Source organism: Lampetra planeri, chromosome 1 (genome assembly GCF_965212315.1).
Source record: "Lampetra planeri chromosome 1, kcLamPlan1.2.h2, whole genome shotgun sequence".
Classification (NCBI taxonomy): Eukaryota; Metazoa; Chordata; class Hyperoartia; order Petromyzontiformes; family Petromyzontidae; genus Lampetra; species Lampetra planeri.
In genome coordinates, this window is record NC_136107.1 from 17,112,230 (window position 1) to 17,140,206 (window position 27,977).

At 47.8% G+C, this 27,977-nt stretch overlaps 1 protein-coding gene and 2 long non-coding RNA genes across 3 annotated transcripts in view; 2 read left to right on the plus strand and 1 right to left on the minus strand.

The window, feature by feature from the left end:
* The window catches only part of PGAP1 (post-GPI attachment to proteins inositol deacylase 1), a 28,519-nt gene extending 12,227 nt beyond the window's left edge, over nt 1-16,292 (minus strand). Inside the window, exons 1-14 of the mRNA XM_078595102.1 lie at nt 16,015-16,292; nt 8,221-8,374; nt 7,032-7,210; nt 6,402-6,576; nt 5,749-5,909; nt 4,785-4,837; nt 4,312-4,378; nt 3,684-3,789; nt 3,055-3,110; nt 2,639-2,716; nt 2,333-2,382; nt 1,502-1,547; nt 1,165-1,245; nt 707-782 (exon numbers count right to left, since the gene is read on the minus strand). Coding sequence (XP_078451228.1) covers nt 707-782; nt 1,165-1,245; nt 1,502-1,547; nt 2,333-2,382; nt 2,639-2,716; nt 3,055-3,110; nt 3,684-3,789; nt 4,312-4,378; nt 4,785-4,837; nt 5,749-5,909; nt 6,402-6,576; nt 7,032-7,210; nt 8,221-8,374; nt 16,015-16,152 — 1,420 coding nt within the window. The 5' untranslated portion in view covers nt 16,153-16,292. The remainder of the gene's footprint in view (nt 1-706; nt 783-1,164; nt 1,246-1,501; nt 1,548-2,332; nt 2,383-2,638; nt 2,717-3,054; nt 3,111-3,683; nt 3,790-4,311; nt 4,379-4,784; nt 4,838-5,748; nt 5,910-6,401; nt 6,577-7,031; nt 7,211-8,220; nt 8,375-16,014) is intronic.
* Nucleotides 16,293-19,496: 3,204 nt separating this feature from the next.
* Nucleotides 19,497-21,274, plus strand: LOC144723346 (uncharacterized). Its single transcript, XR_013586149.1, has 4 exons — nt 19,497-19,602; nt 19,731-19,757; nt 20,535-20,557; nt 20,916-21,274. It is a non-coding gene; the product is annotated as an uncharacterized LOC144723346 (long non-coding RNA).
* Nucleotides 21,275-24,549: 3,275 nt separating this feature from the next.
* Nucleotides 24,550-26,737, plus strand: LOC144723349 (uncharacterized). Its single transcript, XR_013586150.1, has 4 exons — nt 24,550-24,742; nt 24,892-24,918; nt 26,127-26,149; nt 26,498-26,737. It is a non-coding gene; the product is annotated as an uncharacterized LOC144723349 (long non-coding RNA).
* The last annotated feature ends 1,240 nt before the right edge of the window (nt 26,738-27,977 follow it).

Genomic DNA, 27,977 nt, shown 5'->3' on the forward strand with positions numbered 1-27,977 from the left:
CATTGTCAAACAATATTATAATTATAAAGGAATGTTGCATTTCCACCACTGGACACAGGCGTTGAGCACCGCCTGAATGCTCATTTAAACAGGAAATCACAACGACTATTTTTGATAATAATCACTATAATTTACTTTAAACAAGTTATGCAAACTCACACTTGAACTTTAAGCTAGAACAATGACGTGCAATCATCTTCCAGCGCAGGCCACGTTCAAAATCTGAAGGCTGGCTCTCTCTCTGGGCCACGTGGTAACTTGGTGAACTTGAGGTGACATTAGCGATAGTGACGCCCGTTAGCAAGAATGGTATCAAGTAGCCTGTTGACAGCAAACAGTACCCCCCCCGAGTTGTTTACCCAGTGTTTGGCGTACCGCAGCGGTCGGCAACCAGTGGCTTCGGAGCTGCACGTGGCTCTTTAAGGACTATTTCATGACATTATTTATTTAGGACCACCGTCATGTATTCACGTGAATTGCGGGTCTTAAAATATAACGTTTTTTTTAACCAAAACCCCCCCAAAAATCGCTCTTATTATTATTTTGGTTGCCGACCCCTGGCGTACCAGGCCAGTCAAACCCATACCACAGGCCATTTCCAGCCTCTTGGACCTTAATTTGCAAACATCTGTGATGAAAAATGCCATTTTTTGGTTCTCTATAACTGCGTGAAGTACTCATGACTGAGCGCTGTGTTGGTGTGTACCTAGTGAGAGAGCATTGGTTACAGGCAATGCGCTGCTCCGATTGTTCCAGGCGATGAGCTCACACGCCAGGCTGCCCTGTCAACAGAACAAGGCCAGAAACAAGCACACACATGGACGATGCAGGAGTTCTCCCACATGCTGCGAGTCCACGTATCAATGTGTGTACGTGTATGTGTGGAGCGGTAGTGCAGCGGTTAGCGTGCTGCGCTGTGAGCCCGGTGACCCGAGTTCGACTCCCGCTCATGGCCACCACTAGGTCGACTCAACCTGAAATGAGTACCTGGTGTAGTGTGTAAACATCGCCGCTGGGGAGACAAACGCGGTTGGGCATGGTGCTGGCCACCCAACCCCTTGTGTACCGTGCTGGCCTTCATAGGCACTGCTCACTAACAGCACTTGTTCCAAAAGTCTGTTAAGGCTACAAGGGAGATCTTTATTGTTGTGCGTGTGTACTTACATCCAGAGCAGTGCTGCGTGCAAGGATGGCCACATGCGTCAGTGCTGGAAGATCCTCCAGCTTCAGCAAAACAGTCTGCAGGTGAAACAAAGTGTTGTTGCCAGGTTCAAAATTTTCCCCTTTCTAGATCCCAATTAATGCGGCTTCGATGCCCGCTGTGATCGATAAATATCAGGCTGTTTCAAAGGAGTTGGCCTCATGTGGCCGTGGGGCGGTATTAAAGTAGCGTCCTATATCCCAGCCCACGGGCGTGAGGTTCCTCACCCTTACTTTGGGGTTTCTGCAAACATGCAAACGAGACAAAAATGCTTCCTGTGAAAATGTTTCTTGCCTTAAGTGAGGGCAGCAGCTCTGCCTCCCAGGACAGGTCCACACCCTCCGTGCTGCGAACGCAATGACAATGGCGATCAGTCCTGGCCAGCACGGCCTCACACCACCAGTGCCCCAAACACCAGCAGTATCCCCGGTACGCGATGTTCGTCAGTGTTGCCAACTCCTTAAATAGGAAAGTCTCCACAAACGAACCTCACCAAGGCACCGGACATCACTAGATAGACCTTCTGAAGTAATCCATTATGTCACGTGACAATGCATAAAGTATTACGCATTGTAAACAATACAGGATTCTGAATAGAGACCTGGAATCGCTTCTAAGTCTTCATATTTATTTGCGAGGAAAACCCAGCGATAAAACCGCGACGTTGGCGACACAGATGTTCAAAATTTGGGAAATTACTTTTATAAATATGTGGATCAGTGGTTTTGCTCTATTCGCAAAAACTTTATGTAATAACAATATATATATACTTAGCCATTGTCTATCATCGTCATTCATTTATCCACGGAAGCATCAATGATTCTCAAAACTTTTTCAGAAGAGTCCTGTACTTTGGGACGTTTGGCCAATTCCTTTTGAAAGGAGTTTATGGCAAGTGGGAGGAAACCGGGGTAAGAACATCCACACACGTAAGAGGAGATAGCATTCAATATTCTTTAGAGATGCTTTCAAGAACCCACTTGCTGCGCTGCCATCTCTTGGCCATCTCACAGCTCCGCAGGTCTGGGAGTTTCATAAATGTTAGTGGTTCAACAGCCCTCGCGTTCAAAGTAATGGATCACTTGTGTGCCACAATCTGTTCAGATTTCACTCCTTTCACCAATGTCTTACCAGGACGTCTCGTTGTGCACTGTGCATCCGAATAGCCAGCTGGTAGAGTCCTGCAGAAGGAAAAAAACATCGTTTTTGTATTATTCATGTAGCTAAGCATCTCCATCGGCCAAAGTCTATTCACTGCTGGATAAAGGCCTCCCCACGCCATCACCATTCGCTCGCAGTCCTGCGACCGTCCAATCCATCTCACTCCTGCACGTGAACCGATCTCATCGCCCCTTTTCACTCATACTCGTATCAGTGAAAGAAGTTCAACGTACATTTTTCCGTAAATGTTGTTTATAACAAAACCACAATACTTACCAAGTTGTGACTTCGACAGTAAAGATGGCTGTAAACATCTGACAGCCTGGGGAAAGCGAAATATGTTGTTTTATAGCCCTAAGAGGATGGAACACAGAGTGCATTAGCACAGACAAATGTGACCGACAAAACAACATACATCACTACTCTAGCCATATATTCAAGCAACATTAATTATGCATTATATACATTTTTGCCTTAAAGCCCATCGGTTAACAATAAAATGTGCTGTTTTATGCAGGTAAACGTGTCGTTTAAAAGAAGCATCATTAATGACTTACAGTGTCAGAGCACCTACTTGTGGAGCTAAGCTTTTAAAAGCCGACATGGCAAGCATCTTTGGCAGTGACAAAGGATGAGCTGCATATGTTTTAAAATTTGCAACATGATTCATTTCTGACTGCCCCTTGCATTACCTTGGTTTTTTGTAAAGTCCAGTGTGGCTCCTGCACAAAAACCCATGAGACCCTGGCTGAAAGGAAATAAAAAAACATATACAATTATATAAACGACGATCAATCATGCATAGGCATGGATCCTGTGATGCTTTCCAACGCGCGTTTGTCCAATATGGAAGTCAATGGGGTAGCTGTTTGGGCCAATGCATTTGCATATTTGCTAATAGTTATTTTTGCATGCTTTATATTCAACTTTTGGGAAACCCTTTGATAAATGTTTCTTATTTTCAAGTCCCTAATAGTACCACAACCTTACAGTAAAGTTGAATTCATGTTCGATCAATGTCACGAGTGGATTACGTGGACCAAGTGAGTGAATTATTATATTAATTGTACAGCCATGCAATTGTATGTATGTTGAACTTCTTTCGCACCGTACGTAGCCAACCTTGCTAATCGGAGGTGCGGGGGGAAGAACAAATTATTAGGTGCGGGGAAGGTCAATTAAAACTTACCTTCGTGGATTAAATTATCAAACATTTAAATCTCACTAGGGTAGGTTACTTCAAATAAATAAAAACGTGGATTTTCGAGTTCTTCCAGGACACCCTCCCCACTCAAATGTCAATCGTAAGCCGCTCACGCACCTTGAAAAGATGCCGCGGGCCGTCGCTCGTGGGAGAAGCCGAGTCCGGGGTGCTGCACAAAGTGATGCCTCAGTATGGCCAACCTCTTCTCAGCATCATCTGTAATCTGGAGAAGGTTGCCACGACAACGAGTGAGAACAACAACAATAACAAGGAGCACAACCGGTCCATTGGGTAAAAGCGCAGCTCGTAAATTCAGTGGCAGATGCAGAATTCAGGAGTCAACACACAAAGAACTAGCTGCTGCGAAGAAACATTCGGATAAGGTTCTGCGCTTAAGATAGAAAAAAGGAGTTTAACCAAGAGTATGGCGCTCCACCAAAGTTATCTTACTAATTTACGTAAACATTAATTCAAATGTACGTTTTATGTTATTTTATAACATGCAAAAGGAATGTCAACCGATTGGACTACAACACTTCTTGCCCATTGTTCTCTGCTTATGAGATGATAGCGAGTTTAACCAGGGATTACATTTGCAGGATAAATATCTGACTCCTTTATGCATGCATTCATCAAATTATATATGTATTTACTCACTGTATAACAAGCACAGGCAGTGTCAACCAAGCAGACCACAATGTGTCTTCCATTGTACGTGAGTCCACGTTTGACCAAAGGTACTTACTTGCCTGGTTTTGGAATCCACCATGTCAAAAAGAGCCCGTACTGTGGCCAGAATCAGCTCCTTACACCTGCGAAGACATTACTTTTACCTACAAAGCACTGGAAAGGTGTACCCCAAGTGTGCATAAAGAGGCTTATTTTAGCCACTTTAAATGTACGTCTGTGACGTCATCTTCTGGGGCCGTTCTTCCAGAAACTGCAGAGTTCCAAATAAATATTTCTGTCTCATTACAGGATGCCAATAGCACAGATGGAATATAAACAGGGTGTAAAAAAAAGCTATAGTGAAGGTCTTTTTTATCGACCAATATTGCCATTTATATTTTGCGAGTTTCCAAAAAAGCAAATAACAGAAAAGATCAGTTGCAATGTGGTCCCAAGGACAACTCAGATAACTCTGTGCCCACCACAAGTTGAATAATCCTGCAAACAGTAACCCCTGTTAATTATTGATGTGGCCAAAACCATACTTACCAAACGATGGCTTGGTGATCTGTGCTTATCCATGTCTTCGGTACCGCCATGGCCTAGGGGTACATGGGTGTAATTCAAATGCAGAACATGTTTATGAAAAACAAGCTCTTTAGATTTTAATAATAATCATAATTTGCAGCCCTTTGTCAATCAGCTGGTGAATGAATGCCTCCCCATGTCGTGTTGGTTATGGCAATTTTTTGTGTGGCTTTAAGAGAGGGCCCAGGAAAGGTTCAGTTATCACTCAGGTAGCCAGGTTCAGAGTGCAGTGCATGAACCACATCACCACAGCTCCACCCCTTTGATCTACTTATCGCTTTAGAAAACCCAACAAAACCTCAAATAACAAAACTTATCTCTTTGCACATGGTAGAGAATGCGGTGACATGGCCCAGCAGTAGGCTTGCGGTTGAAATCCGACAGGCTACTCTGGTTATTACTGCAGGTGTATTAACCATAAATGATGTACCATCCTCTTCAAGCGCACACTAAAGATCCCGTGACATTATTAGAAATGAGTGTGCCTGCATCATGGTCCACAATTGGAAAATTTGAAAAATTACCTGCAAATTACTCAATTAGGATAAGACATTGCTCTGAAACTACTACAGACTATGTATGTGAAACAGCACCTTCGTAATATTTTTATGCAATAATAATGGCACCAAAAACAAATGTAGTAAATTATTATTTTCAACGGTGCATTCATTTGTCGAATTAATAGCGATTTCTGCGCTCAAACATACAAGCGTTGAATTGTGTATGTGAACATCAATTATTTACAATGTATGCAACTTATATTAAGTTTGGTAACAGGCATACAGCTAATCTTTAATTTGGATGAATGGATGAAAAAACTTTGTACTGAGACAATTTTTTTAAAGAAAAACAACGAGATAAGTAAAATCGACTCAAATTAAATCATGATCCCAAACTATGATCATTCATCGCATTGCTCGTGTACCGTGACGGAGATGGTGTTGTGTTCGTCGGCCAGGCCGCTCAGGGAGGTGAGGCCGGCGCGGACCTGGGGGTCTCGGTGGGCACCCCCCACCGACAGCACCGCCACGTGGCCTAGGTTGTGGGCCCGCTCCGCCCAGCGTCTGTTCACCTGCTTGTGGAAGTCTGCGGGAAAGTGTGGCGATGGATCAAACACAGGGTGTCGGCTGAGCACGGAGAACATGGTGCGTGGAAGGTTTGTGATGACCATATGGCAAATCTCTTCATACACGAAACTCACAGGATGAAGCCCACAACTACAGCTCTCCAGTGTATTTGGACAATATCACTTGTTGTCTGACGTTCTGGGAGCTTTTCAAGATCTTCAGTTCCAGTTTCCAGACAGCAGGGATGGGGAACCTTTTCCTTAATGAGGACCATGCTAATCGCACCTCCGATTAGCATGGTTGGCTACGTACAGTGCAAAATAAGTTCAACATAAATACAGAAGTGACCAATTTGATTTGTAGAGTCGTTAAAAGTGGTAAGTCTCATGTGGCTAGAATTAAATGAAGACGCAGGCTGTAACCGGCCCGTAGGTATAGAGAGACCTTGCCTTTTTTATTATGATAGGCAGGGTGTTAATTGGTGTATGTGGGCACGTAGTAGCTGCAGCACCTGTGAGCAACGGGTCCAGCGAGAGCACAGGGGCGACGTGCGGCGTGGCCTGCGTGATGAGCACCGTCACGAGCGACGCATCGAACGCCGGGTCGGCCAGCACGGCGCGAGCCACCACACCGCCCATCGAGTGGCCCACCAGCACCACACTGCGTGGCCGGCCCTCCCCCTGGTGCTGGGGGCACGGCGCAGCGGTATAAAAATGAGCGTTTATGGCTTTGGTGATAAAAACGGGCATCCCTCGTTGTACGGAACAGATACGTTCCTGAAAAGTTGTCCATAAAGCAAAATTCCGTATTTCGAACCCAACTTTCCCAATGACTTCTATTATATAAAATTGGATGTGTGCTCCTACATGATAAAAATTGTCTCAAGATGTAATAAATTACACTAAAGAATGCAGCAAACATTTTTAAAGCACAAATTTTATGAAAAATCTAAAATTTTACAATTACATATTATTAACAATACTCAAAATAAGTCACAAGATAAATACGTATAGAACCAGAAACTGTGGTGAAATGTATGCGAACGACAAATGACAGACCATCCATTGTTCTATTTTACCCGCCAACAACCACAAGATCATAGCGAGAGATCACAAGATCAAGGCGATGACTCGTGGCTCACCTTGTAGAGGGAGAGAACGGCGTGGACGCAGCGCGTGGCAAAGTGCACCTGCCGCTCCAGTACGCCTCCGTACAGTGCCGCCAGCTCCTCGTTGTAGCTCACAGAGTACACATCCAGGTGAAAGCGCACGCCGCGCAGATCCTCCGCCTTCCGCAGCGCCACCGACGCCAGCGACCGCACTGCCAACAGAGCACAGCGTAAGTGCTCCAAAAAAAAATTCTCCTAATGGAATTTACCTGTTTGGCGAAATATCCTTGTTGGAGATATCTTGGGCAAAAATGTGCTGATGTCTCCATCACCATCGCTCGCTTTCAGATGCGCTTCTGCGGCCATCTGGAATGGTCTTCCTTCTGATATCAGGAAGCCACTGGACCTATGCACTTTGAAATCTAAATTGAAAACTAATTTCTTCAGAAACGCTTTTTATGTTTAGTTTGTTGTCCTTCCCACGCTCCGCCGCTTAGCACAGTTGGCTACGTGCGGTGTAAAATAAATTCAACGTACATACCAGCGACGATGGGTTTCAGCAGTTTTGTCAAGCTACAAATCTGGCCCGATAGGTTTACAAGAGTGGAACAAGAGGCACAGGGCACGTCTCCTACATTGGAAAAAATACAGGTGGCCTCAAGGGCCTCCTCGTCAAAAAAGTACTGCATAATGCTCTGGGCTATATTTGAATTAGGTTCAAAACATGGCAGAGCTGTTCCCAAAATTAAAAGGCAGTTAAACGTATCTCAGCTCAAGCAACCATTGAGCAGTGCTCATTTCCACTATGGACCCTGAAGTAGTCATGAAAATTTCATACAACTATGGTGATGGCCAGTCTCTCCCTAGGTTAGTAAAATTGTTCCCTAGAATACAAATGGCCAAGTTGACCCCTGGCTGGGAATTTAACCTGAAATCTTCTTATTGGGAGTTGAGTGCTCGGACCACAGCACCACCCAGCAATATTCCCAATGACAGCCCCAAAATGTAACAGACTGGAAGAATAACCACACTCATTGGAAAGTTACTTCAACATCATACTTCAAACCTTCAGCAGCCAAGGCCAAAGCTTGTTCCATATGAGACAGCAGCCACCACATGTTCAACAGAAGACAGTTACCCACACTGTCATCACATATAGGAGCACTACCGCTGTCCGACAGCGCTTGTAGAGGTGACGAGGGGATGAATGTGCAGCACCCACCCTGGCGGTGGCTGCCAGCGTTGCCGGGGAGGAAGAGCACGGGAATGCCATCGGGCCGCAGGCTCTGAAGGGCTTCAGCATACGGGCCCTCTCCGTACACAAAGAGATCGTACCCAGAGCGCCTGTGCGGCAGGGGAGGCCGCACAGCTGGCTTCTATACAAGGTGGATACAGCACACATCATGGCACAGCACACAACATTATCGTCTGTACTTATTTTCCATTTTTTATAAATTTAATTTTAATGCGAATGTACTATCGGTGTTAAATAATCAAAGTATACATTGAGATTTATTTCATAGGAGTGCAACACTTTGTGTTAAAGAACAGCCCACGGAAGCAGATATCAAAGAGCTACCTCTGAGATCACTTCAAGTGAACTTCTATTCCACAAAATAGGGGGCAGCACTTTCCCAACCAACTCTGCCACCGAGTAATATTTGTCTCATAATTGGACTTTAGCCACATTGAATAATACGGTAATCACATTTAACGTGGTATATATTATTGGTGACATTACCGTCACCAGTCTCCCCGAAAGAATGACTACGATTGTCTTCAGTGCCCATCTTTTCGACCCCGAACGGATGATGAATCCACAAAATTTCCGAAGCAGTACCATATGGCCGGTGAGCGCAGGGACACAATGATCAAAACAACAATGAATGTGAACATGCATACAATAGTGTACGCAAAAAGACTAATTTTTTATTTGGAAACGGGACACTTACATAAATTAACTGGACATTTAGAGGTATGCAATTCCGACACGGCTTGTACATATGCACTAGAGAGGGGGCTGCTTGTTAGAGGCAGCGGTGTGGCTGCCAGGAGGGAGCTGCGGAGAGAGAGAGAGAGAGCAAGAAGCTGTGAGAGCTGCGGAGGGAGAAGAGCAGCAGCGAGTACAGCCAAGGGAGGCTGTGTGAGAGAAACAGCAGCGGAGCTGCTGTTGTGGATCGGGCCGACATTGGAGTCAGCACCGTGGAGAAGCTACAGAGTAAAGACAGCCGTGTGGGTGTACAGCACGAACCGAATAATAAAGGACACTGAGCCAGACATCGTGGTCCAGTCGTTTATTACACTGGTGTCGGAAGTGCAACGGCATGTCGAAACAAGTGAGGAAGAAAGTTAATCCGGCGCCTGCATCGGTTTCTTCGTCCGACGACGACGAACTCCCCCCAACCACGGATCCTGTTGGGGTGGTGGAGGAGAGCCCGGCTGAGGCGACCACGGGAACGGGAGTGGAGGATGTTGGCACGGTGGCGGGTCCGTCGACATCATCAGACGCGGATCAACGATGGCAAGCGATGGCGGTACAACTGGAGGCACTTAAGGACGTCCTGGCGCATCTATGCCATCTCGTCGCGCCAGGGACGATGGATGATGCAAGTGGTGCTCCGCGGGCCGCCACGTTGCCTGTCCTGCCGCCGCCATTGCCCACGCGGCAAGAGGCCGCCATTTTGCGCGCTCCGTGGCGCCAAACCGCCATCTTGGCCACGCCGCGGGCCGACGCCATTTTGAATTTGCCATCACAACCGCCACCATTGGAAGACGGCGGGAAGAGGAGTCGGAGTCGCCACCTTACAACGGTTAAAGAATTTTCCGTCGGTGGGGACTGGAGCGCGTTCGCCTGCCGCTTTTTGGCGGCGGTACGCACAGCAAGATGGACCGATGCGGAGGCTTTGGAGGTGTTGCCGACTCTCCTGGACGACGAATCTGTCCGATTCTTCCGTTCCATAGCGACCGATAAGAAGGCAACTTTATGTGGTGTTTTTCAAGAAATGGCCGATGCTTATGAGCCACCAGATGATGCGCATCGGCGATTCGCTCAACGACAACGAGCACCAGAGGAGTCACCCGTGGCGTTCAGGGGTGCGGTGCTGGAGCTGGCCATGGCAGCTTATCCTGAGACGCCACAGGACCTGCTTGAGCCTCTCATATTAGGGAAAATGTTGGAGCTGTCTCGGGATCTAGGGATCCCCATGCCTGTGTGTGGGCATGAGAAGCTAACTTCCCGGATGGCTGCTAAGTGTCTCGATGCGCAATTCAACCTCCGTCGCTGGAAACAAGTGACGGCGTGGACGGGGGGGCCCGTCAAAGAAGGGGAGGCGCTGGGGTGGAACCCTGCGCAGGCCGTCTATGTTCCGGATGACCGGGGCCCTCAACAACTGACGGCCGCCTCCGCTCCATGGACGGGACGCGGCGGGCCGAGACCGCGCGCGGTGCTACCAGAACGGGGCCGTCAGGAGGCGAGGCCTGCGCTTCGGCGCAACGAGGCCGAATGTTTCCGCTGCGGGCGTAGGGGCCACTACGCCAGAGACTGCTGGGCCCGCTTCCCGGCTCCGCCGCAGCAGGAGGCCTCGGCACCGGTCAAGTCGGCTAAAGATCCTCCGAAACAGGCATGTCGGCACGCACCAGACACTCGGCAAGGCTTTCCACCTCACCCACCACCTGTGTTGCGCGATCCTATTGTTGTTGTTAAAGAAAGGCCATCGACGGGGCCTTTTCATTCAGTTACGCAGTGGCGCAAATTGGCACGGAGAGTTGTCGCGGCCGCTACGGGTTCGTCCACTGTACCGGGGTCCATACAAGGTGTGGACGTGCGCATTTTGGTTGACTCGGGGGCGTCTGCGACTATTATATCGGATGTCATTTTCCATCTGTTGGGCATTCCGTCGGGGGCTGTGCGTCCGGTTTATGGGTCGTGCGTCGCTGCGAACGGGGGTAGCATGGGTATCGTGGGTCAGGTGGATGCTAAGATATCTATTGGGGATGTGTCGGCCTCGGGTGTTGTGTTGATATCGAGATCTTTGGCGGTTCCTTGTTTGTTAGGCACCGATTTTTTGGCTAAGATGCCCATTTTGATCAAAATCAATGAGAATTGTATTGAACTGCCGGGGGGCCGTCAAATCTCGTTTCTGCCGTCGCCCTGGGGGCGACCTGCTTCGGCCGTACAAGTTCAGGCGCTGTCCGTCGCATCTGTGGACATCCCACCTGGTACACAGATGCTTATACCCTTGCGGTATCGGAAGCCCCTGCCTGATCGGCTAGGAGCAGTAGGGGTCTTGTTGTCACCGTCCGCCACGATAACAACCGGGTTGGCGTTAGTGGGGGCACAGACCATCGTCCGGCCGGATCAATTACCGTTTTTACAGGTGCTTAATGCGGGGGGAGAAAACGTCCGTGTCCCGGCCGGTACGGTTGTGGCACATGCCACTACGGCGTTTGCGACCCATGATTGTCCACATAGCCGGGGAGTTGTTGCTGGGGTTTCCGAGCCAAGGAGTTCGGATGATCGTTGGGTTGCTCATTTATGTGACGAAAATTCTTCCCTGTCCATGGAGCAACGTGGTGCGCTGCGTAAATTGTTGTTGACATATTCCGATGTGTTCAGCTCCGATGATTTGGATTTGGGCCGCACTTCCTTGCTTTACCATCACATTGAGACGGGCGATGCTGCCCCTATTCGATTAAATTCGCATCGGATGAGTCCTGCGGAGCGAGAACACGTACGGGGGGCAGTGGAAGACATGTTGGCTGCGGACATTATATCGCCATCTAACAGCCCATGGGGCGCTCCAGTCGTCTTGGTTAAGAAGGATGGCAAATTGCGATTTTGTGTTGATTTCCGCAAATTGAATAAGATATCGGTGGCAGATGCGTACCCCCTGCCGCGTATGGATGACTCCCTCGACGCATTGTCGGGGGCTAAGTTCTTTTCCACACTGGACCTCTCTTCGGGATTTTGGCAGCTTCCCCTTGACGAGTCCTCACGGGAGAAAACCGCATTCCGTACGCCGCAGGGGTTATTTCAATTCAACTGTCTCCCGATGGGATTGAATGCGGCCCCTGCTACATTTCAAAGATTGATGGAGCTCGTTTTGACGGGGTTGCAGTGGGAGACATGTCTTATATATTTGGACGATATCATTGTCTTCAGCCGCACATTTGATGAACATTTGACGCGGCTGGAGACAGTGTTCACGAGGATGCGTTCTGCCAAATTGAAATTCAAACCAAAGAAATGTCACCTACTGCAACGGTCCGTCCGCTATTTGGGGCACATTGTGAGCGCTGAGGGAGTGTCCACGGATCCGGAAAAGACGGCGTGCGTCCGGGATTGGCCGACTCCGGCCACCGTGGGGGATGTTCGGCGGTTTTTGGGATTTGCCTCGTATTACCGAAGATTCGTGCCGGGTTTTGCGACGATTGCGAGGCCTTTGCATCTCCTTACGGGTAAAGGACGGAAGTTTGTTTGGGGACAGCCGGAGGAGGCGGCCTTTTGGAGTCTGCGTGATCTATTGGCCACGGCCCCAACATTGGATTATCCCGATTTCGATCACCCATTCATTCTTGATACGGACGCGAGTGACACAGGTATTGGGGCGGTGTTATCACAGTCTAAAGGGGGTGTAGAGCGTGTCGTGGTGTATGGTAGCCGAGTCTTGTCTCCTGCGGAAACCCGCTACTGTGTCACTCGCAGAGAACTATTGGCGGTTGTTTTTTTCCTACGGCAATTTCGACCATACCTTTATGGTCGTTCTTTTATTGTGCGTACGGATCATGCGGCCTTGCAATATGCCCTTAAAATTGACCAGCCATCCGGACAGTTGGCACGTTGGTTGGACACGCTACAGGAATTTTCCTTCCAAATTCAACATCGGAAGGGAGTGCGCCATGCGAACGCTGACGCACTTTCTAGATTACCGCGGCGCGCCCCTTGTAAATGTGAGTCGGGGACGCATAGGTGTTCGCCGATTCCAAACCCCCCTCAGCCGCTCACGTTGGCCGTCGAGAAGTCGGATACTCCGATGGAACCGGGACCGGCTGACGGGGTTTTGAATCTGCCGCGGTCTGTCTGGATCCGGGAACAGATGATGGATGAGTCATTGGTGTCCTTGCGGAAGCGGTCTGCTAAGGACAATGGGAGTCCGAGTACGGCTGTGGGGCCGCAAACCGCTCTCCGAGATGGTCTGCTTATGTGGCGGGAGGGGTTCCAGGAACGTTGGCGCCTGGTGGTACCAACGTCCTTGCGGTTCGAGTTGATTAGAACCCTCCATTGTGACACTCTCTTACATTTAGGGGTGCAGAAGACCTTGTTGACGTTGCAACGTCATTATTTTTGGCACGGCATGGCGACAGATGTCGTAGGGCACGTGCGCGCGTGCCCTGCGTGTGCACAACGTAAGCCGCCGAAACATCCTTACGTGCCGCCTCTCCAGTCGATTCAGGTGTCTCGAGTCAATGAATTGGTGGCGCTGGACATATTGGGACCTTTTCCACCATCGGCGAGGGGTAATAAATATTTGCTGGTAGGGGTTGAGTACCTCTCCCGTTGGCCGATGGCCTGGCCGTTGCCCGATCAGTCGGCCGCGGCCATTACCGACGCCTTTTTGTTTGGGTATATTATGGATAAGGGGGCGCCTGAGAGACTCCTCACGGACCAGGGCAGGAATTTCTCTTCTAAATTATTGGCGGAAGTGTGCGCGGGCCTTGGGACTAAGAAAGTACGGACATCCCCATACCATCCGCAGACGGATGGTATGGTTGAACGGCTGAACAGGACATTGTCTGCCATGCTTTGCCACACCGTGAGTGAACAACAATCAGATTGGGATCTGCACATCCCCGGGGTGCTTTCGGCGTACAGGATGACGCCTCATGCGGCTACAGGATATTCGCCGTTTTACCTTATGTATGGTCGGGAAAACGTGCCGCCGGTGGATGTGCAATTGGGAACTGGGGTGAAGGGACCTCGTAAACCACTTCCTGAATACATTCAGGACACGGTTCGCCGAGTCACGGAGGCGCGGGAGAATGCCCGCGTGGCTACGGCCAAAGCCCAGGCCCGGAACGAGCGATATGCGCGACGGTCTGAGGGGGAGTGCCCTTGGAAGGTTGGGGACCTAGCCTGGCTTCATTGTCCACAGGTACGTCCGGGGACCTCGCCGAAATTGCACAAACCCTGGCATGGTCCCGTACGCCTCATTGCGGTTCCCAACCCAGTCAGCACGCGTCCAGATTGGGTCTCGTCGCTGGGTTGTGCATACGTCGCGCTTGAAACCATATGTTGCTCCCTTACATGATGCGTCATCCCCCAATGTTGCCTTGCCGGGGTCTGTTGCTGCTGACTCTCCCCTGCCTGCGTCCATTGATCTCGCTAGAGCGCCTGTCGTACCTGTTCCAGACAGGCCGGCCGTGACATTGCGGGGGACGAGGGGCCCTGCTCGGAGGACGCCTGCCAGGTCTGCGGGACCTTCGAGCCCTGCAGCCCTTCCGACCCAGCTGCGGGCACGGTCACAGGACAAGCCCAAGACTAACTCTTTAGGGACACGGGACGTCGGTGGACTTCCAGCTGCGACAGGGGGATTACCCCCTGTCATTCCTCGACTTTCATCGCGTTCCCGTTCTGCGAGTGGGCCGCCGACCGTCCGGGACGGGCCGGCGACCCGCACACGTTCCAAATCGCTTACGTTTCGTTGATTGTTGCTGTCTTGTTATTTTTTCTTACAGTTGTATTTATTGCATGCTTTTGTACGTTCGTTGATGTTAATTGCGTTGTTGTTGTTCTTGCTGTTACATTATATGCTTAGTGTCCTTTAGGGGGGGAAGCTCGGTTCGCCGCATTACGATTTGCTATTGGTCAGCCGAGGTCGGCTGGGATTTTTCTACGGGGGAGGGTGGTGTAATGCGGGCGTAAGCGACCTTCCGGAGGTGACGTCACGGGGGGTGGAGTCATGTGACGTGGGGGGAAGGTTCGGGGCCTTAAGCGGGTAAACCGGAAGGGGAAGGCAGTCGGGGTGTGAGCGGAAAAGAGTGAGGCCACGCGGGCAAGTGTGGAGAGGGGGGGGCGCCGACGGCCATCGGGAGCCAACCCTTGAAGATAAGAGGAAGCTGCGGAGTGGTGTGCAGCTGCGGAGGAGACAGCCAGGAGGGCTGCGTGTTAGAGGCAGCGGTGTGGCTGCCAGGAGGAGCTGCGGAGAGAGAGAGAGAGGGGGCTGCTTGTTAGAGGCAGCGGTGTGGCTGCCAGGAGGGAGCTGCGGAGAGAGAGAGAGAGCAAGAAGCTGTGAGAGCTGCGGAGGGAGAAGAGCAGCAGCGAGTACAGCCAAGGGGGGCTGTGTGAGAGAAACAGCAGCGGAGCTGCTGTTGTGGATCGGGCCGACATTGGAGTCAGCACCGTGGAGAAGCTACAGAGTAAAGACAGCCGTGTGGGTGTACAGCACGAACCGAATAATAAAGGACACTGAGCCAGACATCGTGGTCCAGTCGTTTATTACACATATATGATCGTGTTGTACTGCTGCCTTTGTCAATTCACCGCTTGACAAAGGACCTCCCAACGACTTGCAGGCCGTAGAGGTTATTTGACCACACTTCACCACGACGGTGAGTTTAAAACGTTGAAGTACAGAAGATATTTTTCCTACACTGCCCTCTACGTAGCCTCGCAGCAGCCCATGGCACCTGCTATGCACGGCCATGATGGCGACACGATGTCTGGGCTGTTTTTTTCCCAGTTGCATTTATTTGGTATAGCCCTGTGAGCCATTCGGCTCTTGAATCGGGTGCAACCGCAACAAACAAAAAAAACATGAACAAGAAAACATCTTAAAGTGACTATGCGCATACAGAAAAATCCAGGAAAAACTCAAAAGCTGCTTCTCGCTTTCGGGATCCGTCCCATTCCGGGTGATTCTGATCAAATGCGTACAGGACAGCAATAGAATCACTTGAATTCCTGCGGGAGAAGAGACACGAGACAAACAAGGAGAGGAGAGATCCATGTGTCACTCACCACGTCGATATACTCCGGGTACTGGAACATGTAGGTCATTGTGCATTCGTTCTCCTGGAATCCGAGCAGCACATCCCAAATGCCCAGAGCCAGCAGCAGCAGGAAGCTCGCCTGCAGTAGCACGGGACCCCACGACATCCCAACACAACAACACACCGTTAATATCTCAAATAACAACAACAACACCTGCCTACACGATCGTGTTACCGCCGCTGTTAAGGCGTCCAACTCGTGCGACGTTTTCCCCGACGGTTTTCCGGGTGCGAATCGATTCGGCGATTCTTGCACGTGGTGTTGTAATATTGCGCTAATCGATAATCGATTCCTGCAAAGTCACTCAGGTTACAGGAGGGGGGCAGTGGCGGGGGTGGCAGCTAAATTCGAAGGCCCTCATGTGGCCGAAACGTTGGACTGTGTGGTGGGCTGCAAAGCCATGTTTTGGCCCTGCACTATGGTTCTTTATTACACTATGTAACACGATTTTTGTTCCTGGGTAGTAAGTGTTCTTTTCTTATTGCTTATGCCTCAAAAGTATATAAAATGTCTATTATTCCCCACAAGCTTTGCTTTTGTGACCAGGACTTTACGTGAAGGAATGACACAAATGCACACGTTTTGTCATTGAAAATAGGTAAATTTCAAAATATCACTGCCCTGGTCATAAAAGCAGAATTTGTGGGGAATAATAGTAATTTTATGTACTTTTGAGGCATAGGCAATTGGAAAATAACACTACCCAGGAACATTTTTTTTTTCATAACACAGTGTTATCATTGCATCTGTGAAAAAGAGCTGTGTAGCTTCATCGGATTCCTCCGGTATAAATATTCCGTTTGTGATGTTTCTAAACTCCAGGAAAACATCATTGAGTCTCATGACACTTTTGTCAGGAGGGTCCTGCCAAGTGTTCGTAGTCGGAGTGCGACGTCGCTGCCCATTGTGTGTACCGTCATCCCATTTGAGTGATGTGCAGGTAATGTGTCAGCCACAGTACAGGTTTTGGGGGGTTAGATCGCGTATATTCATGCAATATTCTGATTAATATTACGCCATCTAACCCCAAAAACCGAAATTATGGATGATATTGGTCGCGAAAGCCTACGTGTTTAACTAATGTGGCAGCATTGGCAAATTTAGCCGATATCAGTGTCACACTCTTAGGTTTTTTTTCTTTTCTTTTTTTGGTAAAGTCACGTAGGTAAAAGTAAATAATAAAAATAATTGAAATAATAATAATAGAAATACAATTATAAATCACGACGTTTCGGAGGCAACACAAGTCTCCGTCATCAGGTGGGACCGTCACAGCTAGATTTATTGTATCCAGTGAGGCAAAATTCCAAGAGACGAGCTCTTAAATACAAGTTAAGGGCGGAGGGGGAGGGGCTTATCTGAATGTGGTAGCCAATGAATGGGACTGAGGTGGGGGGGCTAAAAGAGAACAATAGGTGTACAAGTCGTACGCGATGTTGGTTGACAATCCAAATACAAAAAGGAAAGTACTGTTAAACGCTGGGGATGTCAACACTCGGTAAAGTAGAATAGTACCTGTCAAATAAGATCTGACTTGTGCTCACGGACACGATCAGAGACATGACGTTTCGTTTCCCCAATGTAACAATCACCACAGCTGCAACTCAGTTTATAGACTCCAGGGTATTGCAAGTCAGGAATTACATCCTTCACAGATGGAATAGATCACGGATTTTATATACTGTACTGAATCGGACTTGGATCTTATGTTTGTTTAGAATTTTGGAGATATTTTTGCTCACGCCTGCTATGTGATAGTTTTGATCGGAGTTTCAAGTGGCTGTTTCTGTATGGTGGGAAAAACAATTTGGCGGATGGTGCTGTCAGAGTATCCGTTAATCCTGAGGGCCCGATGTACATGTCTTAATTCACTGGCCAGGTGGTGTTGGTCAGAAATGCCATGAGCTCTGTGGTATAGTGTTTTGATGAGAGAATTATTTTGAGACGGGTGGTGGTGGGAATCAGGTTTCAAGTAGGAATCTGTGTGGGTGGCTTTCCTGTAGACAGAATGTCCCAAGGATCCATTAGGTCTCCTCTCAAACAGAACATCTAAGAATGGTAGTTTACCATCTTTCTCCACTTCCATGGTGAATCTGATGGATGGGTGTTTGGAATTGATGTGGTCCTGGAAATGGTTCAATGCTGGGAGGCCATGTGGCCAAATGACGAAGGTGTCATCCACATACCTCTTCCACAGGGAAGGACGCAGGGTGGACGTCTGGATGGCGTCTGATTCAAACTTTTCCATGAACACATTGGCTATCACTGGTGACAAGGGGGAGCCCCTTAACTTGTATTTAAGAGCTCGTCTCTTGGAATTTTGCCTCACTGGATACAGTAAATCTAGCTGTGACGGTCCCACGTGATGACGGAGACTTGTGTTGCCTCCAAAATGTCGTGATTTATAATTTAATTTCTATTATTATTTGTATTATTATTATTATTATTTATTTTACCTACGTGACTTTACTGAAAATAAAACCTAAGAGTATGAATCCTTGCAGTCACGAAAGCTTCAAATCTAGAATATCAGTGTCACGTTTTTTCATTCTTAGCTTTTGGAGGAAACCTGAGAACACGTATAAAAACCTTTCTTGAACAGAGGGAGAACATACAAATTCGACACATATATCGACACTCTCTCTGCAGGACAGGGGGGAGGACATTTAAACTTCACAAAGAAAGGAGACACACGAGTCAGGAGTCGAACCCAGGAGTTTCTTGCTGTGAGTTGCAAGTGTCAACACTGCGCCAAAATGTCACCAAAATTTTAATTGAATTGAATGCAAAAATACAAACAATTGGTTTTTCGATTTAAAGCTTTCGTGACTGCAGGGATTCATCTTCTTGGTTCTTTCGGTAAAGTCACGTAGAATGGAAATAATAAAATAATAAAAATAAAACATAATAAAATAATTCTCACAAGAATTATGTTGTATTTTTATTATTTTATTATTTCCATTCTACGTGACTTTACCGAAAGAACCAAGAAGATAAACAATTGGTTGTTATTATCTATACCCAGAAAAGCCTCAATGATTCTCGTTGCTTTTTCAGAATGATCCTGCAAAGCTTTTTGCAGTAGGGGTGATGATTAATATGTAAACTATAGCTTATTATTTAAAATTGGCGGGCAATTTTAAAATTTGGACCGTGACAATATCCTATATCTACACGGGAAAGGATTACAAGAGGATCATACATTTGAGTGTTGAGCAATTCCATAAATGAGTTTTTGGCTCTCAAATGTAAAAAAACTAAAACTACTGTGAAAAGAGCTACAAAGAGCGTGAGTGGAGACTGCAAATGGAAGTAGATGATGATTAAATGTGAATCTGCTTTGAGATTAGAGTACAAATGGAATATGCTGTGGGGTGGGGGACAACTCAAATACAACCAAAACCTAGAGGTTATTACCTGTTATAAGTAAATGTATTTCCCCTCTCATCTGGCACCACTAGCTATAACCACGCCCCCAAAACGCGTCACCGCTGCCTATATAAGCGCCGCGTCGCCTTCCCACAATCCCTTTCGTTTGGTCGCTGTCGTCGCCAGGTTCGTGGAAAGTCTGTGGAGCGGCAATGCAATCCGCATCCATCCATCCTTAAATCCTTGTCAGAATGTCGCGAAAGTTTTAAATCCTGCTTCACAAACACTAATTCTCTCCTTGTTTGCTTTTGCAGGACCAACTTGGCAAGATGCGGGCCAAGGTAAACGTGGAACGCATTCGTGCGTCGCTCGTCTTAGACGGCGCCTACCCAGCAAGGCCACAGTGTGGCGACAGTCTTACATTTTTTTATTGTTGCAATCAATAATTGTATTGGTGTGGGTAAATTGTGCCGTATTGTTGTGGACAACTTTTAAACGTATTGGTAGCGGCGGCCGTATTTTAATTGCGCATAAATCCTGCTCGCGTCTTTACAACGCAGTGGAAGGTTAACGCTGGGCCGTAAAATAACGACTGCTGATTGGCTCTGGAACAGACCACGTGTGCGGAGCGGACTAATTGTCAGCCGTGTCTGGTCAACACGCGTGTCTGGGCAGGGAAGGCTTCATTGTTAACACGGACTTTTACGTCTTTTAATGGGATTGTCTTCAATTGTGTTTATGTGTACGGGAGCCTCCCAAAGTTGTGTTGTGGCCGATAACGTTTGAAGCGCCCAGACTTAAGGAATACAATACCTCTTAGACATGCGCGAGTTACAGTAGCAGAATAGGAGGATGGTACGCAGGGTAATGATTGTTACATGATAGGCTTTTAATGTGCGTAATGTTCGTTCAATAGTTGTGCGGATGCGTGTTGCATATGTATCGCTGTGTACGCCAGTCGCAGGTAAATTCTATGTACTGTATATCCCAATTGCAAAGTTCAATGTTGACGTTAACAATGCTGTCCCGTTAATGCCTGTTGACATAGGGCATTCACAAGTTTAATGACCGGTATACAAAACATGTTTATCCGTGTTAACAATATTTTCTCTTTGCAGTGGCGAAAGAAGCGCATGCGCAGGTGAGAATGGTTTTTCAAACTCCGCATTGCGTTGTAGACGAGTGGCTTTGGCCACCCTCAATATTTCAAGGACCCAAATATACAATAAAATTTAACCAGCTTGGATCCATAAATTATGACGCAAACGTTGAAAGAAATTCCTGATTAAAATGAAAGTGTGAGATTGAGCATTTGTGAAAAAACGCGGTTCGTGATTTATGTTATGTAAGATTTGCCCTCAGAAGTGGTAACGCAGTTTGACTGCATACGTTACAGTAACGTTTCTTGTGATCGAGAAAAACGAAAATTAGAATTGAGAGCGTGAATTAAACTGCTATGCTGTTGACACATTTTGGTCCTCGGCACCTGGTGACAACAGGCTGAAGCGTAAAAGGAGGAAGATGAGGCAGAGGTCCAAGTAACCTGCCAATGCTTCGCCACACGCTGTCCGACCACGGAGCCCAAGGCTTGGGGCGGCGCTGGGCGTGATGAGCCGAGGATGAGCCAAGCTGCCCGAGGTCTTCCCACTGCCAAGGGCTGCCCAAGCGCTCGCCGTGTGGGGCTGTCCATCGACCTCTGAGCATCAGTGATGGAGCACGTCCTCCATTCTGCTTGATGTTTCAGAGCAACAATTCCCAACACTCCCGGGCAACACTCCCCTGCCTCCCTTTGCCTTGGACTATCCATGTTATGACTCCTGTGTGATATATAGTTGCCAATAAAAGCTGGTCAACTGTTTTTCTGGATTCACTTTATCTTGTGATGGAAGCATTACACGAACAATGCACTGCAATTCCACAATTTAGTCGGTTACTGTTGGATAAGCTTTACAAACGTTTTCAAAAAAACATAAAAAATGGATTTAAAGATTACATTGTACAACCCACTCTCGACTGCATGATGTGTAGACCAGTGTACCTGTTTTCAAGAATGTCTCAACGATTCTTTGAAAGATTTTTTTACTGCAGTGACGAACCTAAATATTCCACTTTGGTCTTCAATAGTAAGGTTATTGCAGTCACGTGGTGCAACGTGTCCCCTGTATTTCAACTGATGGACCTTTAAATGTTTTTTATAGGTCGATGCCTGTGCCGGTTGGAAACATTTAGGCTGGCCTGCCTAGGATCCATCCTGGGTTTAACCAGGCTGGATTGTGTGAGGAGCTCACAAATCCTTGAAATATCTGGTCAAAGTCCCATCGTTGAGCTCCGGCAGGCAAGGCTGTGTTGGCTGGGTCATGTAACCTGCATGCCCAGCCACCGCATGCCTAAACAGCTTTTGTTTGGCCGGATCGAGGGGGCTAAACGGGCGCGGCACGGGCTAGAGAAGAGATGGAGTGATGTAGTACAGGAGGACGTGGAGCTGAGTGGACTTGCCGATGACTGGTACCAGCGGTGTCAAAATCGGTGGAGGAAGCTCGTGAAGGATGCTACTGGGCAGTTGGAGGCAGTCGCCCTCCAACAACGGAGGGCGGAGGAGCGACGCTCACAACGAGCGGAGCGCCGGGTGGCTAAAGCACAGCAAGTTGGTACAGTAGGGGTCACAGGTGGTGCATCAGCCAGTCATCTCGGTCAGCCGACCCGTGGCACCTGCCAGCGGGCGTTCGACACTTCACGTGGCCTCAAGGTGCACTTGGCCTGGCACAAGCGTCGTGGTGACGTCACCGCCACTTAGTGGCGAATGGCGGTTGCTAGTACATTTGCAAGGGCATTTAAAGATGGGCTAAGAAATCTGCATTTGGGTATAAAATATTGATGAAAAACACCCAAAACCGTTATTTATTTTTGGAACCGACTTTCCAAACCAATGTTAAACTGCAAATGCTTCGTTTCAAACGACATGCATAGTTTGACATGGAGGCTTTTGTCCATAAGCAGATTGAGAAAGGGTTGATGAAAAAGTTTTTTTAAATGTTACAAATTCATAAATTTCATCGGAGATTAGGGTAATTGAAAGTTATGCAGTTCTAATGGGGTACAATGGAGGGTAATATCCACAGTGCATTGGCTTTGCAACCTTTGAATGTTAAGGTCCGTTCACTTGGACTAATGCCAAAGAGCCAAGTACTGTATAAAAAAACAGGACATCCCTTCTGCCCCATCTCATCTGCTATTGGTGCTTACAACTCCCAGTCTAGTCCGATGCCAGCCAATGCACGTTGCACTTTTGCACAGTGTCTTTAAATGCAGCTGAATTTAGATTATATAAATCCAATCTTGGATTGCACCCAACGTGGGCATTGGTGGGATCAGTTACTCTTCAAATATTTAAACGTGAAGGCCAAACCATACCGTACTTGTCCATCTTCTGGGCAAGCGTGGCTACAGCCCAAGTAAAAAATCATTCCATCAGCAATTTACCGCCACCAGTACCAACATCACGACCAATACTACTGCAGCAGAGGCACGTCATTGATTGTATGAGCCCAATTACGACAGTGCCCAACACGAGCCTCAATAGCCATTTGCATTGCCAGTGGTTGGAATACTCTTGGTATTAAAATATAAACTCATCAATGGAAAATTATAGAGCCACTTGATTATACATATACAAACTCAACAATTGCAATAAACTTATCGATTAATCCTTGCAACCCAAACCCAGCAATCACATAGTATGCGGACATTGTATGTACGGTATTATACAGGGAGAGCATTTACACTATGAGATCTCTTTTACCAGTGGCAAAATATGATAGTAGGTTTTTACCCTTTTAACTGGTACAAAACTGACACCTTTATTCAAGGCATCATGTTTGCAATGACTGCTATTGGTGCAAACATGATGCCTTGAATAAAGGTGTCAGTTTTGTACCAGTTAAAAGGGTAAAAACCTACTATCATTATACAGGGACTCATCTTACGAACCAGACCGAAGGTTGTAATTTCAACCACCGCGCAATAGAAGGCGGTGGTGGCATCTACATCTGCAAAACGTGAACAGCCAGTGGCAGCTACAGGAGACTATAACTTTTAAGTCGTCCCCCGTGTTTAGTGTACATGCCGTACCAATGTGTTTGGAATCGACAGGACAAATCGACTTACGAACAGACCTCTGCAACCGAACTCGTTCGTAAGTAGGGGAGTCCTGCATGACCATCAGGGGGCGGGGTTTGTGCGGGTTACCAGGAGGAGACCCCGCCTACCATGGAGGGAGGGGGCGGGGTTTGTGCGGGTGACCAGGAGGAGACCCCGCCTACCATGGGGGGGGGGGGGGTTGTGCGGGTGACTAGGAGGAGACCCCGCCTACCATGGGGGGGAGGGGCGGGGTTTGTGCGGGTGATCAGGAGGAGACCCCGCCTACCATGGGGGGGGGGGTTGTGCGGGTGACTAGGAGGAGACCCCGCCTACCATGGGGGGGGGGGGGGTTGTGAGGGTGACTCGGAGGAGACCCCGCCTACCATGGGGGGGAGGGGCGGGGTTTGTGCGGGTGATCAGGAGGAGACCCCGCCTACCATGGGGGGGGGGGGGGGTTTGTGCGGGTGACTAGGAGGAGACCCCGCCTACCATGGGGGGGAGGGGCGGATTTGTGCGGGTGATAAGGAGGAGAGCTCGCCTACCATGGGGGGGGGGGGCGGGGTTTGTGCGGGTGACCAGGAGGAGACCCCGCCTACCATGGGGGGGGGGCGGGGTTTGTGCGGGTTACCAGGAGGAGACCCCGCCTACCATGGGGGGTGGGGGCGGGGCTTGTGCGGGTTACCAGGAGGAGACCCCGCCTACCATGGGGGGAGGGGGCGGGGCTTGTGCGGGTTACCAGGAGGAGACCCCGCCTACCATGGGGGGAGGGGGCGGGGTTTGCGCGGGTGACCAGGAGGAGACCCCGCCTACCATGGGGGGTGGGGGCGGGGCTTGTGCGGGTTACCAGGAGGAGACCCCGCCTATCATGGGGGGAGGGGGCGGGGTTTGTGCGGGTTACCAGGAGGAGACCCCGCCTATCATGGGGGGAGGGGGCGGGGTTTGTGCGGGTTACCAGGAGGAGACTCAGCCTACCATGGGGGGGATGGGGCGGGGTTTGTGCGGGTTACCAGGAGGAGACCCCGCCTATCATGGGGGGAGGGGGCGGGGTTTGTGCGGGTTACCAGGAGGAGACTCCGCCTACCATGGGGGGAGGGCGGGGTTTGTGCGCGCTCGTAACATCACCGTCGCCTCGGTCACGTGATCGCCACTTCCGCTACTCCCTCGTTGCGCATCGTGTTCGTCCCTCGAGGTGGGTGCCCGTTTCGCTCCCGTGTGCGGAGTCCAACTCAATCCACTTCCATCCGCCGCTATTAACGCGATTTAAAACCGCGAATTGTATACTGCCGACGTCTAATCCGTTCTCTCTTGTCGGCCGTGTCTTTTTTTGTGCGTGCGCAGGAGCGGCTTGACGGCATGAGGGCCAAGGTACCGTGTGGTGTCTGCGAGCGTCGTGTATCGTGGGTGCCATGCCCCTCGTGTCGCAGCAACACCGCCGCTGTTTCCCTTTTCACGTTATGGTTTTGTTAAACATCTGCTTATGAAACTATATCCACGCGAAGTGGGTTAATTCACGAATGCTCCGGTAATGCTCTCTTTAAAAAAAAAGCATTGATTTGGGGTGTGCCCGCATAAAGTGATGAGCTACACAATTTTAATGATTGTTCATGGGATTTAGTTGCAATAGTTATGCACCGTCTTGAGTAGCTGGTTTACATTTCGCTTTCGTAGGCGGCTTGCATTTTATTGGGTGGATTATGTGAACGGGCGACGTTTTTTTAAAATAAACATTTTATATTTGTATTATTTTATTATTTCCCTTCTACGTGACTTTACCGAAAGAACCAAGAAGATGAATCCCTGCAGTCACGAAAGCTTTTAATCGAAAGCTAAGCAGGTTTATTTTTTTGGAGCCTGGATTGTGTTGGCATGGATGGGCGACCATTGCGTGAAACTCGTGTTTTGTAGCCTTCTGCAAGGCCACGTTATGATGGGCAGCAGAGGGCATTGTCTCGCATGTGCCCACGGCAGGGGTTCGTTGACCATCCAGTATCCAGGATTAGCATGGCGTGGGGAGATGATCATCATCCAGCAGTGGATTTGTAAAGGGGCTGTACGTGTTTACATTACATGTGGGATATCACCTTTTATCTAGGGCACCTACATTTGCACGTTTTGGACCACATGAGTCTAATCGATCGTTGTTTTTCAAGCAGAAGTTACTTGTGTGTACCCTGTTAAACGAATGCGACTTAGCTTCCCTGTTATAGGGACTATATATACTCTTAGGTTTTTTCGGTAAAGTCACGTAGGTAAAAAAATAATAGAAATAAAATAATTATTAGTTTGTTATTATTAGTTTGTGTGGTATGGCTTATGGTGCAGGGTAAATTATTTTATTTTAATATTTATTTCTTTACCTACGTGACTTTAGCGAAAAAACCTTTTAAGAGTATGAATCCTTGCAGTCACGAAAGCTTCAAATCTAGAATGTTATAGGGACTGTTGTGTGCTTATGTTAACTCGGGCTGGTTTGGGGAGGGAAGATGGCTTTTACAGCTTTAAAGTTGAAAATAAACTTGATGTTTAAATGTCTGCCCAATTGTTAATCACGTGGCGTGTTGTCTCCCCAACAGTGGCGTAAGAAGCGTATGCGCAGGTGAGACCGTGACTGCATTGCACTTGCTACTATCACCCTATTGTGAACAACAAATGCAGTCTGCGAAAAATTCGTTTGTACAAATTAGTATATAATGCACACATGTAATATGTATATGAAAACAATAACTCATACGTTTGTACGGTGCTTTTGGAATATGCCCTTTAATAAAAATTCACACATGCCTGGGTTGGCTATGCTGTACAGTATTTTACATTGAAATGCTGTGTAGTTGTATGTTCATGACAACGTTTGAGGTGTTGCAGTGTTTGTATGGGGTATGGCTTATGTTGCTGGGTTAAATGTTCCTGTTATTCATCCGTGGCCTGCCCCACACGCTTGGTTTAGGCTGAAGCGAAAGAGGAGGAAGATGCGTCAGAGGTCCAAGTGAGCGGGCCTCTGCTGTCCGTGAGACGGGGCCATCTCCTGTCCCCTGCGGGCGTCGCTCATCTCAGCCCTGCCGCACGTTCCGCCACCAGGACACCAACCAGAAGCGGCCACTACACTCGACATCGTCTTTGGAGCCGTGCTATCCACATTTCGTTGTTTTTACCTTCTGTGTTAATAAATGCTGATCCTAAAACACAATGATGACTGAATTGTGGTTTTTCAAGTTTGGGTTTTGGAAATTAAACGGGCACCAATTGTACTATGGGTACTTAAACGTTACATATCTGCGCAAAGCCATCCATTACATATCTATTTTGGTACCCAGTTGGTCAGTTAATTGCACGTTCAAATTTTGAACATGCTCTTTGATGCTCAAATGTCCAATGGTGAAAAATGGACAAGCAGTAACCAAAGGTGAAAACTGGATAAACAAGCCACAGCATCTTAACTCCAATTGATGCACAGTTTAACCTGACATTCTGCAAATATCCCTTGGCCTTTGTGGTGTCCATTTTCTGGTAGAATAAAGAAATGCTTTTGTAAAAATATTCTATTGTTGACCACACGCTCAGCTTGAGTAATACTTGCATTTTAGAGAACCTTATTTAACCCAGATTGCCCTGCCAAGCCAGTAAATTGCCAACCATTTGGTACAATCTAGAAAAGTCGGATCACTAATAAAGTCAATGTTTATTCAAATGTGAACTACAAGTATTGATGGGTAAATGAGTGTTTAAAGAATACAGTATAGAGAATGTTGCTCCAAATATATATTTCATGCCAGTCACATTCAAACGTGCAGAATAACATTTTAACACATTTAGATTTGCATTTAATGCATAAATGAGTTGCATCATTTATTGACTACCCAAAAAGTCTACTTAATATAAAAAAAAAATGTTAGCCCTCGTTAGGTATAGTAGTATCTATAGAATACTGTAAAGTATAATGCATAAACAAATCGAATGTTCGACTAAATTCTGCAGTTTGAACTTCAAACAATGTTACATTGCTGTATTAAAACGGGTGAAATTCAGTACAGTATGGTAAATTTTCATTCCCAAAGGGTTGTAAATTAAAACTAAATTGTGGAGTAGAACGTGGTATCAAATTGTTATTGCTCCGGTAGCAATGTTCTTAAATTAAAACCCTGGGTAACGTTTACGTTCTCGCCAGTGAACCAATGACCTACCCAATCCAAAGTCTTGACATTCATTGTTATTGCACTTGTAAAACCAATAGGTTCACTCACCACTGGGTGGAGCTAAGTACAAGCAAACAAAAAGGGTATAACCCCAAAAAGCTCAAGGGGACCCACAATTCATGAAAAATTATGGGTGAACCGAATGTCGACGAGTTATATCCTTGTATTTTATCTCGTATTGCGCCATCTTTGTCTCGTAATAATAATTTATCCAGGAGAGCCTGAGTCCTAAGA